General features: G+C 51.4%; 1 protein-coding gene across 1 annotated transcript; it reads left to right on the top strand.

Annotated features, from left to right (window-relative positions):
• Nucleotides 1–2445: 2445 nt before the first annotated feature.
• NRTN (neurturin) lies at nt 2446–4477 on the top strand. Its single transcript, XM_005531640.3, has 2 exons — nt 2446–2719; nt 3619–4477. The coding sequence occupies exons 1-2, from the start codon at nt 2470–2472 to the stop codon at nt 4065–4067; spliced, it is 699 nt and encodes a 232-aa protein (XP_005531697.3). The 5' UTR covers nt 2446–2469; the 3' UTR covers nt 4068–4477.
• Nucleotides 4478–13031: the final 8554 nt, after the last annotated feature.

Here is a 13031-nt window from a genome sequence, read left to right as displayed (position 1 = left end):
CCATCCCATTCCCTCTCCCCATCCCATGTCTCCATCTCGGTTTCCCTCACTGGGCTCACACCCAGGAGTGTCCCAGAGCTTTCCCAGGGGAGCAGGGCTGATCCCAGGGCTGCGGCTCTGCCTGGTTTGTGGTCGGTGCTTTGGGAGGGCTCTGGGGGAGCTGGGGCAGAGCTCTGGAGCTGCTGGTGTCGGGCTGGGTTTCACCGAGGCGAAGCAGAACCGCGTGTCCCCCGCTCCGCTCTGGTTCTGCGCTCGGGGGAGTGGGAAGAGCTGGAGGAGGAGGAGGAGCAGGATGAGCTGCGGATGCGCCGTGGCCACTGCCGGGTTTGGCATTCAGAGCTCAAGGCTGTGCCAGTGCCGGGATCAGCTGTCCCCTGTCCCCAGCCAAGGAGATGGTGGCACTCCCTGTCCCCAAAGCAGAGCTGGAGATGGGGACATGGACATTTCCCCATCCTTTGTGCACCCACTCCATCAAAAGAGCAGGAAAACCCAACGGGTCCACCCAGAGCAGGGTCTGGGGCTTTTTTTCCCTTTCATTGCTCCCTGTTTTGGGGCCAGTTTTGGCATTTTGGGTCCAGTTTGGTCCAGGGGCACTGAAGACTCCAGGTCCTGCAAGGGCAGCAACTCTGGCCAGGAGTGTTGGACACAGCCGTGCTTGTTGGGAAGGTTAATCCCCAGGAAAGTATTTCGGGAGCTTGTGATAAGTTTTGGGGAAGGTCTGAGGTAATTTTTGGGAAGGTCTGAAGAAGTTTTGGGGAAAATCTGAATGAATTTTGAGGAAAATCTGAAGGAGTTTTGGGGGTAGTCTGGGGAAGTTTTGGGGGAAGATCTGAAGGAGTTTTGAGGATAGTTTGAGGAAGTTTTTTTGGGAAATCTGAAGGAGTTTTTCCTATGGTCTGAGGCAGTTTTGGGGAAGATGTGAGGCAGTTTTGGGAACAGCCTGTCTCTCCACCACCCCCATCCTCTCCAGGACAACCCAGCCCCATCCTGGGAGCAGGACCAGGCGTTGAGCCGGAGCTGCTGCTGGAGGAGCAGCTCCGGAGCTGCTGCCCATGGAAATTGTTTAATTCCTGCGGGATGAGTCATGAGGAGCCGGGATTTCAAAGCAGCTTGGCTCCCATGTAAGGCACTCAAATAAACAGTGTGTGGCAGGTGGAAGCTCTCTCTGATGTCCCGTCAAGGTCTCCGTCTTTCCAAGTATTTTGTGTTGCCAAAAATCCTTTGGCCACACCGTGGCTTCATCCATTCTTGAGGCTGGGCTCTGGAAAATAATGAATCAATGCCCGGAAACATGAATCGACGGAAAATTTATGGCACACTTAGAATATAATGTCTTTTGGGTCCTCTGCTTTGAAGCATCAGCACTGAAAGTTTTGGCATCTCCTTTCTTTCAACCCTTCAGCGAGGAGGATTTAAGGGAAAAAAATAATAAATTCACTTTTCTCCCTCATCTCATGACTCTGGGAGCTTTAAGGAGTCGGTGGATATTGGAAACAAATCCCAAGAGTCTGCTGGAAAAACTGGGAGTGGGGTTGAAAAACAAGGGCGATGGGAAAAAGTGAGAGTGTGAAAAGTGAGGGACGCCAGAGAACCCCAAATGCTTCACTTTTCATGGGCAAAAAAAATGTCTGTGAGGATGGATTTGCTGGATTTTGATTTATCAGGAAAAACAAGTGGAAACGGCGACATCCCTGGAAGTGTCCAAGGCCAGGTTGGACAGGGCTGGCCTGGGGCATTTTAGAGCAAAAGAAACCAACTGCAAAGCCTGGAATAACTCTGTTGTTATTGTTTTGCACACTGGAGCTGGGATTTGAGTCTTTTGAAAGGTCACAGGCGAGTGGGTGGGGGCCAGGATTTCTGGCTGCCGGAATGGGAGGTTTTTTATGGGACGTGCAGCGAGGCTGGAACCACTCTCCTAAAATTTTATGGGCCTGCAAGAAGCCAGAGGCCCTTTCCCAGGTGGTGGGATCGAGTGTCACAGCCCTGCTCCAGCCTTTTCCTCCCCGGAGCAGGACAGAGGGGGCTGAGCCCCCCTGGGGGATGGAGGTTCAGCTCAGGGGTTTGTGTGATCCCACTGCTGATTGTTCACCATGGAATTCATCTCCCAAAATACCCAACAGCGGCTCTTAAAACTGTTTGTCCTCCTGGAGAGCAGAACAAAGTGTCCTTTCTCCCCCTAAACCCATCCCTGGGGCTGCTGGTTCTTCACAAATCCTTCTTTTCCACAGATTTTGTCCCGGAGCAGGTTGGGGTTTTCTTGGTCCTGAACCAATCCTGCTGGGAAGGGTTTGGGTCCTGAACCTTCGGTGCCGGGAAGGGCGGAGCTGGAGCCGAGGGGATCCCATGGGAATCATCCCCCATTCCCGAGCTGTGGGGAGGGAGGGGAGGGGCTCGGGGGGCTGGGGGCGCGCATTAAGGATGTTTGTTTTGCCTGTTTTGCAGAGTTTCAATGTTCTGACTTGCTCTAAGATGAAGGTATGGAAGTTTGCAGCCATTGCATCGATGCTCCTCAGTTCCATGTTATCCATTTTAGTTTGTAGAGACATGTTCAGCGGAAGCCGGGAATTCAGCCCCTTGCCTTCCTCGCCGTCTTCCTCACGGGATTCCTCCTCCTCCTCCTTTTCTTCCTCCTCCTCCTCCTCCTCCTCCTCCTTGCTGCCAGCGGCTCCACGGAGATCCCCACGGGCCCTGCCACGCCACGGCTCCCTGCTGGCCCAGTGTAAGCTCCTGCTCCTCCACCCCGGGGGTCACTGTCCCCTGCCAGCCCCACAGATCCCCCCAAATCCCCGTGGGGTCATTCCCTGCCCTCCCTGCATCCAAACATCCCCTCCAGGAGGCTTTCAACAACAACTTGGGGCACCAAACGTTGGTGTGAACTCAGCAGCTCTCCATGGAGGGGAACTCAGACAGCTCATTTACTGCTTTTATCCCTCTCCAAATTTTTTTTTGGTAATTTTTAAATTTTTTTTTTTAGTTCCGTGCTATTTTTTACAAATGGAAAATGTCAAACGGGAGCTGAAGGTGAGGGCACGGCAGCAGCTCCCCCGCTCACCCCTCGGTGCTCCCTGAGGGCTGGAAATCCCAACGTGTTTGTTTTGATTCCAATCCAGAGGAACTGCTTTTTTTGGGTGGAAATCTGGAAATCGATGACAAGCTGTCAAATCTTTCCTCTGTCTTTCCTGTGCCTCCTGCAGAGCTGAGCTGGAATAACCCTGGATTTAGGGTTGGGATGAAGGGATGTGGGAGTTGCCAGCAGTGTCTGGGCACAGTTTGTGTGTTGGCTGCTGGCCCTGGGGTCTCAGGGGCAGCCCTTGGGGCTCCCAGGCCCTACTGAAACTGAAAATACGAAATTTATTGGTGCTTCTCCCCAAATCCACCTGCCCCAAGGGACCTCCATCCTAGGGGACGTTCACCCACTCCAGGGAATTTTCATTCTGGGCGATGTCCTCCCACCTCAGGGAATTTCCGTCCTGGGGATCACCCTTAAGGCACCTCCGTCCTGGAGGATCCCGAGATCCTCATCCATGGAGGATCTCCCATCTCAGGCCACCTCCACCCACCCCAGTAACCCCCACCCGCCGGGGGGACACCCCCTAACCCCGCTCCCTCCTCTTGCAGACAGCGCCTTGCTGGAGAGCTACACGGAGGGCGAGATCCGGCAGCTGGTGTCGGCACTGGTGGAGCGCTACCGCCAGGCCATGAACTCGGGCGGGCACGAGCTGCCGCTGTTCCCTCGCTCCGGCAGCCGCAGGAAACGCGCCCGCGCCCGCCATAAACCCTGCGAGCTGCGCGAGCTGGAGGTCAGCGTCAGCGAGCTGGGCCTGGGCTACGAGTCGGACGAGACGGTTCTGTTCCGCTACTGCAGCGGCACCTGCGAGGCCGCCGTGCGCAGCTACGACCTCTCCCTCAAGAGCATGAGGAGCCGCAGAAAGATCCGGAAGGAGAAGATCCGCGCCCGGCCGTGCTGCAGGCCGCTGGCCTACGACGACGACGTGTCCTTCCTGGACGCCTACAACCGCTACTACACCGTCAACGAGCTGTCGGCCAAGGAGTGCGGCTGCGTGTGAGCCGGGCAGAGGGACGGGCACGGAGGCTGGAGCGGCCGGAGGAGGAGAGACTGAGCCGCCGGCGCGTCCCTCGGTGTCACCGCGCCGCGCAGGACCAGACACGAGGCCGCTGCCGTGGCGGGGGCGCTCGGGGCGGTGATGGCTGCTCGGGGCTGTTGTCCCCTCTGCGGGCGGCCCTGCTGAGGGGACAGCGGGTGTGCCACGTGCACGAGGCATGGCCGGGCCTCGGCGTGCACTGCCCGCGCTGGGTGCCACACGTGTCACACGTGTCACACGTGTCACGGGCTACAGGGCGTGGTGCAGCGCAGGTGTCTCTGGCATGGGGGGACCCGCAGGTGCCGCGGGTTCTGTGTCAGGGGGTGGCACGCACCGGGGGTGTGGTGAGCAGTGCTGGTGCTGTGCGGGACTGGAGAGGGTGTCCTGCACACCTGAGGTGTGTTTTGGGGTGTCCTGCACACCTGAGGTGTGTTTTGGGGTGTCCTGCACACTCGGGATGTGTTTCGGGGTGTCCTGCACACCTGAGGTGTGTTTTGGGGTGTCCTGCACACTCGGGATGTGTTTTGGGGTGTCCTGCACACCTGAGGTGTGTTTTGGGGTGTCCTGCACACTCGGGATGTGTTTTGGGGTGTCCTGCACACCTGAGGTGTGTTTTGGGGTGTCCTGCACACTCGGGATGTGTTTTGGGGTGTCCTGCACACCTGAGGTGTGTTTTGGGATGCATTACAGGTTCAGGGTGTGTCGGGTGCCCTGTGCTGCCCCAGGGTGGGAGCTGAGTCCTTCTCTCTGTAGCTTTGGGGTTTTGTGACCACCCTGTGTTGCTGGGGGAGGTCCAACCTCCCCAGATCCCGGTGTTTGGGGACACAGAAACACCGGCAGCGGTTTGTGCGTGGCTCTGACTCCCTCTGGCTTGTGCTCCTTTTGCCATCGTCTCATTCCTGCAGCCCTGGGGCTTTTCTTCTTAAAACTCGGGATAATCTGAAGTAACTGGATTAACCTCGGGTGCCCCCGCCACGGGCAGCTGGGCCCGAGCCCGGCCACTGCCAGGGAGGTGACGGCACTTGGCGGCGTGGGCAGGAGCACCCCGGATTTGGCGTCTCCCAGATCCCACCCGGCTCTCCCGGGAGCATCTCCCATCCCCTGGAATCCTGCGGGAGAGGGGACTCGGTCCTGGCTTTGGCTCCACTCACATTTACAGCGGTGTCACCGCTGTTTACTCTGCGGGGAAATAAATGAGCCCGCAGACTTTCACATTCCCTGGGCAGGCTCGGTTTGTTGCCTGGGATTGATGGGTTTTCTCCCCTTGGCTCCTTTCCCAGAAAGAGCAAATCATAAACAGAAGGAGAATATTGGTGTCACGTCCTGGGCATTAACCAGCGGGAGGGAAAACACTCCCTGTGCCACCCCCCCGGACCTGGCTCCTCTGCCCGGTGAAACGGGGGGAAAAAATCCCTGGTGCCTTCATCCCGAGGAGGAGGAGGAGGAGGAGGAGGAGGAGGAGGGCTGCTGGTGGTGATCCCAGCACAGGGATGGTGCTGCAGGGTTTGAGGGAGCAGGATGGCATCCCTTGGGATGGGATGGGGTGGGATGGGATGATGCAGGGTCGGACCAGCCGCATTCCCGACCTCCACACAGGGCCAGGATGGTGCGGAGGGTTTTTTTTTTCCCCCTTTTTATCCAAAAGCAGCTCTTGGCTGAGCAGAGCCAGGGTGTAGTGGAGGAATATAAACACCATCCTTCAGCGGGGCTGGCAGCCCGGGAAGGCAGCCTGGACTCTGTAACACGGAGTTTTCCCTGGATTTCGGGAAAGGCAGGAGGCAGCCGCGGGTGTGGGGTGTGAAACCTTCCCCCGGGAAATGGGAACCGAGAGTGGATAAACTCCCCTCTGCAGGTGCAGCTCCCCAGCCAAGCTGTGAGTCTGCAGCCCTGGTTTTGGCTGGAAATGGGAAAAGTGGCCCCAAATAATCAGCTGGAGGATGGGAAAGGCAGATGGGCAGCGGGAGCAGCGCCGGGCTCGCCGTGGATAAACGGCTCGCTCCAGTTAAAGAAAAAAAAAGGCACCCAAATCTAATAATAATAATGATAATAATAATAATAACTGTCCTCTCAAGGGCTTGGGTGCTTTCCAGGTCTCGCTGCTATAAAACTAAAATTAGTTTTGTTGCAGTAAAAGAAAGGAATGGAAGCAGAGCGGGGAAGGTGTTGTGGAAGCAGAGCAGGACCAGGTGTCTCAGAGGAGGATTTGGAGCAGGAGCTGCCTCTGCTCACCGGGAGAGGTTGGAGCGTTTGCAGCCTGGTTTGGGACGTTTTTTGGCAGAATCCAGGGATTTAGGGTGCCTTGATGGTGGGCACCCGGCCCAAGGGACCCTCCTCTCACCAGGGTGGTGGTGGGAGCAGCAGAGATGAGGGGACAAGGGAGCAGCAGGGCTGGGACATCTCCCAAACTCCCCATTCCCAGTGCAAATCCAACCTGGAGCCCCCGAAACCGGGAGGAAAACCTGACTCAATGCAATGATGTGTTAAAAGCAGCAGGAATAGCTCCAGTCCATCATTTTGAGCTCTTTTTTCTTTAATTTCCCCCTGCTGGCAGTGCAGCTCTGGCCCGTGTGGAGGGGATATTCCCCATCTGCCTCACGCTGTTTTTTTTTGGGAACAGCTGGGATTTGCAGCCACAAAACTCCCCTGGATGGGGTGAGCTGGGGCACGGTGCTGTGGCCAAAAGGATGGATTCTGCTTCCATGTCCTTTCCAGGGCTCCTCCAGCTCCTCCAGCTTTCCCAGTGCCATCCCGCTGCCCTGGAAATGTGGTTTCAATAGAAAGGCTGAGCTTTCCCTAATGCTTTCCATTTCTCCAGCCCCCTCTGCTGTAATAGGAGCTGGAGCTGTCCGGAAAAATGTCTACAATGCAAAAGAAAAAATTGGAAAATTCCCTCCCCAAAGCCAGAGCAGGATCTCATCTGGCTCCTGCCTCAGCATCCCATGTGCTGGTTAATATCGATATTAATATTAATATTAATAATAATAACCAGTGTAACAGCTCTTGAGGGATTTGGGGGTTGCTCCCAGGGTCTCGCTCCCAATTTGGGATCCACAGGAAGGGAATGGATCCAACAATCCTTGTTTCCACTCGATGGAAGAGCCCACAGAGAGAATGTTCTGGGTTTGAACAGCTCCAGAATCCTGCTGGGGAGGAAGGATTTTCCCAATTTATCAAGAGAAATGATATTTTGGTGGGATTGAAGGCCTCAGCTTTCTGCCCGTTGTAAATTGGCTGCCACGTGTTTTCCTTCTGGGCTAAACAAAGCGTGGCCTCGAAGGGGAGGCCCAAGAGGAGGGGGGAGAAAAGGGGGAAAGGGGGAAAGAAATAAAAGAAAAAGGAAAAAAAAGTTGGGGGGGAGAGAAGAGGAAAAAGGGGAAAATTAAAAAAGGGAGAAAGGTAAAAGGGGGGGGAGAAAAAAGAAAAAAAAAGGGGGAAAGGGGGAAAAAAGGGGGGAAGGGAAAAAAGGAATTAAAATGAAAAGGTGGAAATGGGGGAAGAAGAGCAGGTAAAAAGGGAAAGAGGGAAAAAAAGAAAAAGGGCAAAAAGTAAAAATAGTAAAGGAAAAAAAGGGGGAAAGGGTAGAAAAGAAATAAAAAGAAAAGAAGGGAAAAGAGGGTAAAGAGAAAAGGGAAAAAACGAAAAGGGATAAAAGGGGAAAAATGAGAAAAGATGAAAAGAGAAAAAAGGGAATAAAAGGAAAAGGGGAAAAAGGAAAAAAGGGAAAAATAAAAAAGGGGAAAATGAAAAAAGGGAAAAAAGGAAAAAAGGAGAAAAAGAAAAAAAGGGGGAAAAGGAAAAATAAAAAAAGGTAGAAAAGGGGAAAAGGGATTCCTGTTCCAGCACCACCGGCACCACCCGGATTATCCCGTCCCCCTCCGGAATCGCCGGGCCCGTGCCCGGCTGCAGAAGTGGATGCAATGCATCTGTATTTTGGATACTGCTATTTATTGGAAGTAACTTATGTTATTTATTTAGATCCCAAAGCGCCGCCTCCCAAACGCCTCCTGCGCTCGCTCCTTTTTTTATGTTATTTATTGACCCTGACGGTGCCAAGTGGAGTTTACATTTATTACATTTGTACCATTTATCATGAACCTTGAGGGGGGAAATAAAATCAAATGAGATAAAATAAAACAAAATAAAATGGTTTTTGATATTTTATTTTTTTTTTTAAACAGACCTGAACTCGGGTGTGATCTGTTCCATCCTAAAGTGGGAATTAAATGAAGGATTTTATGGATTTCTCCTCTATCACCATGGTTGGTGATGGTCAGTTCCTGCCATGGGAGTGGGGATGGCCAAGGAAAACGGGAATTTGGGTTTTTGGGAGGAAAGAGTCAGAAATAATCAACTTTGACCCTTCTGGGAATGGAACTTCCAACTGGGTTGGCTCAAAAATGTGAAAATTCTGAGTAAATCACATGAAATGGGAAGGGAAAGGGAAAGGGAAAGGGAAAGGGAAAGGGAAAGGGAAAGGGAAAGGGAAAGGAAAAGGAAAAGGAAAAGGAAAAGGAAAAGGAAAAGGAAAAGGAAAAGGAAAAGGAAAAGGAAAAGGAAAAGGAAAAGGAAAAGGAAAAGGAAAAGGAAAAGGAAAAGGAAAAGGAAAAGGAAAAGGAAAAGGAAAAGGAAAAGGGAAAGGAAAAGGAAAAGGAAAAGGGAAAGGAAAAGGAAAAGGAAAAGGGAAAGGAATAGGGAAAGGGAAAGGGAAAGGGAAAGGGAAAGGGAAAGGGAAAGGGAAAGGGAAAGGGAAAGGGAAAGGAAAAGGAAAAGGGAAAGGGAAAGGGAAAGGGAAAGGGAAAGGGAAAGGGAAAGGGAAAGGGAAAGGGAAAGGGAATAATCTCTGTCCATTAACACCACCAGTCCCAGCCCAGTCTGGCAAGAAAAACAGAATTTATTTTGATTTTCACTCCAAAATAGCTTCAAACCTGGCACTGGAAAATGGAGAACAATGGGAGGGGGAAGAGAGAGGAAAGAAAAAAAAAAAGATAAAAGGTTTATAGGATTTTTTTTGGGAATGGAAAAAAAGGTCTGTTTATATTCCCCCCTCATGCCACCCAGAGGCCTGACAGCCATGGCCGAGTCAAACATTCCCGCTCCGAGCTCTGCTTTGTAAATATTTTAGGAAGAATCTTTGGAGAGCCATAAATCTCCCCCTGTGCACGTGCACGGCGTGTGCGCGCTCCAGAAAAACCCACGGAAAACCCAAATCCCAGCCCATCCCACGTTCAATAAATAAAGATAAAAAATGGACAAATTAAAGTTTAATGATCCAACGGGAGAGGGCTGCTTGGAAAATCTGACTCCTCCAAAAGCACCTAAAAAATAAAAATAAGAAATAAAAAAAAAGAAATTAAAAATAAGAAATAAGAAATAAGAAATAAAAAAAATAAAAAAAAATTAAGAAATTAAAAATAAGAAATAAGAAATAAGAAATAAAAAATAAAAATAAAAATAAAAATAAAAAATTAAAAAATAAAAAATAAAAATAAAAATAAAAAATAAAAAATAAAAATAAAGAAATAAAACATAAGAAATAAGAAATAAAAAATAAAAAATAAAAATAAAAATTATAAAAATAAAAAATAAAAAATAAAAAATAAAACATAAGAAATAAGAAATAAGAAATAAAAAATAAAAATAAGAAATAAGAAATAAAAAATAATAATAAAAAATAAAAAATAAAAAATAAAAAATAAAATAAAAATAATTAAAGATAAAAAATAAAAAATAAAAAATAAAAAATAAAAAATAAAAAATAAAAAATAAAAAATAAAAAATAAAAAATTTAGGATGCAAACAGCAGGAAAAAATGTGAAGTTGGGAAGTGTTGGGATCAGGGATGGTTTTGGGTGTAATCCCTTGGAGATGAGGTGTGTGCTGTCAACTCCTATAGTGTAAGTGGCAAATTTTTCTTGCTTTAAGTAAAACAGTTTCATTTAATCCCTGGTTTAGAATTCCCAGCTCCCAGATGATGTTCAGTATTCCTTTGGCTGTTTTGCAATGGAAAAAGGAACGAGGCAGGAAATGGGATGCTCACTGGTGAACCCCAGCGTCGGAGCTTCCCAAAATTATTTTCCCAGTGAGAAAAATCACTTGGAGCTTCTCAACATTAACTCCCAGTGAGAAAAATCTCCATGTGCCTGGTGCTGACCCACGAGTTCTACCCAAGCAGAGGGAAAATGAAGGTGGCAAGGGCTGGTGGTGAAAACCGAGGGATTTTTAATGGTTATGGATGATCCTACAGAAGGATTGCAAAGGAACAGCAGCCGGAATTCTTGGAAATGTTTGTGAAACGCTGCTGACGGAGCAAACAATCGAATCCCTGTGTGCACTGCTGGGCTGGGAGCTGATTTCACTCATGGAAAACCCCTGGGGCCAGGACAGACCTTTGAGGAGAGGAGAGGAGCAGGAAGAGAGGAGAGGGAACAGGAGAAGGACTGGGAGACGGGAGAGGGACTGGGAGGGAGTTTCAGGGCCAGCTCCCCCTGCACAGGAGCGGCAGCCCGGCGTTTCCATCCCTTTCAAGGACAGCACAAAGCCCCTGGGACAGGTTTCTGATGGGAATTTCTGTTCCACCTTCCCCTCTTGGTCACTTGCTTTGTTGCTGTAAACGTGGATGGTGGGTCTGGAATTGAAGTCACAGGGAGAACTTTGCTACGGGCTTGAGGTGGTTTGGATGGGCAAGAGATGCAAATTCCAACACGGCGTGGAAGATTTTACGTTCCAGGCCTTCTGTTTCCTGGGGGTTTCCTGTGGCCAGGTGCCTCCCCCAGGCTCGGGAGCGCTCAGGTGGGAACAAAAAATGCACCTGGTGTCAGGCCTGGGGTTGTAACTCACGGTTTGCTCACCCCGAGCTGACCTGGCTGTCCTGAGGTCTCACCTGGTCATGAAGAGGAACCAGAGGTTCAACATTCTGTATAAAAATCCCGTATTTGAGAACCCTCCTGTCCTTTCCCCATGGCACAGGCTACGAGTGGCTCAAAGATTTGAGTTCCCAGCCCCGGGAGAAGCCTCAAGTGGCAGAACCCTGGAGCAGCAGAGGCCTCAGGCAGGTAGAAAACTCAGGATTTTGGTACCCCTCAAACCAGGAGCAGGAGGAGCTCGAGCTCAGCAGGGTTAATTAATGCAAATGAAACAAACCAGCGAGCGTGGGGAAGGGATGGAAAGCGCTCCAGGAGCCGTGGAGTGAGGATTGTTCCCGGTGGCAGACGTGACGTGCGGGGAGGGATTGCTGAGTCCTTGGGGCGAGTCTGGAGCAGGGACAGAACAAAGAGGCCGTTGGGGGAATGGACTTGGCAGGACCCGGCGGGCTCGACACGGAGAGTTATTGTTTTCTGATGAATGCTCTCGCTAATCCCCGCGTCTGAGGACAAACAAAGCTGTGTTTTGGAGGAGCTTCCTGGTTCCTGCCCTTCCTGACCCCGTGGATTGGGATGCCCAGGTGAGCTCAGGGAGGAGCAGGCGCCGCTCACCCAGGGGTGACAGCAGGGACAGGACAGGAGGGAACGTCCCCAGGCTGTGCTGATGGGGTTCCATATAAATATAAATATAAATATAAATATAAATATAAATATAAATATAAATATAAATATAAATATAAATATAAATATAAATATAAATATAAATATAAATATAAATATAAATATAAATATAAATATAAATATAAATAAAAATAAAAACTGCCCTGGTCAGCAGTTCACTCAGGGCACTGAGCCCTCTCCGGGATCACAGGGAAGCTGTGGAGGCCCCCAGGTTTTCCAGAGGAGAGATGGACACCAGGAGCTGAGGGCACTGATTGATGGACCCAAGAGGGGCTCTGGGAGGGGAGCGGAGCTGGGGAGGGATTACCAGGAGATTCAACAGCTCAGGTGGATTAAAGGTGATTTGTCAGTTGTCTGCCCTGGGTCTCCACCATGAAAACCCAACCAAAAACTGGCCAAAGGCTGAAAAACATTCAGGAGGTCTTGGGTCAGTTGGCCTTGGGGGTTTGAAGGGTTGAGGCTCAGCTGTGGCTGTGGTGGGGGTGAGGAGTGGGTGAGGCAGAGGCTCCCTCCAGCAGCCCTAAAATCCCGTGGTGGCCACCTCGCCTTTGTGCTCCATGGAGCCCCCTGAGCTGGAAGGGAGCCACAAGGCCCAGCTTGCCCAGCTCGTGTCCCCAGCAGCCCCAGGCTGTGATTCCAGCCCAGGCTGGCCCCGTTTTCACAGCTCCCTCCCGATGGCCGGCGGCTCAGCTGGATCCCAGCCCCGTCCTCCTGCCCCGATGAGCTCCAGATGGGGGTGGCTGTGCAGGGGCTGCTCTGGGGGGAGGAGGAGGCAGCCGAGGCTGCTGCTGCTTTTATCTGCCTGCCTCTGTTTATGGGAAGGGAATTAACACGTGGCTGCCAACCATTCACTCTGGCGGGGGCACCCCTCCAGCAGCGCTTTTGTGCACTTTGTCACATGGAGCCCCCTTCCAGCAGCTCCCCACCACCACCAGCCGTGGCTGCAGGGTTCAGAGGGTGGCCACTGAAGTGTCCAGTGGGTGGCCAAGCAGCAGGAGCAGCACGGCCTGCCCTGCCCAGACACCCTCCCAAGGCACAGGGAGGCTCTGAGTCCCATCCTGACTGGAATCCTCCAGTGAGGGTGGGCAGGTCCTGGCACAGGTGCCCAGAGCAGCTGTGGCTGTCCCTGCATCCCTGGAGGTGTCCAAGGGCAGGCTGGAGCCCCTGGGACAGAGGGAGGTGTCCCTGTCCTCGGGATGTGTGGGTGACACATCCAGGTCATCTCCCAGGGCACAGAAACACCCTCTGGGCCCATCCTCCTTTTCCACAGGGCTGCTGCAGCAGGGCTGGGAATGAGCCGGGCCAGGAGCTCCCCCTTTCCCAGGAGACCAGGCCAAATTCTTTTTTCTTTTTTCTTTTTTTTTTTTTTTACTCACTCTTATTTACT

This window comes from Pseudopodoces humilis, chromosome 28, assembly GCF_049639895.1.
Source record: "Pseudopodoces humilis isolate 2021_Gansu_Grassland_sample_001 chromosome 28, ASM4963989v1, whole genome shotgun sequence".
NCBI lineage: Eukaryota > Metazoa > Chordata > Aves > Passeriformes > Paridae > Pseudopodoces > Pseudopodoces humilis.
The sequence above is the reverse complement of the archived record's forward strand: the minus strand, read 5'-3'. Positions and strand labels throughout refer to the sequence as shown.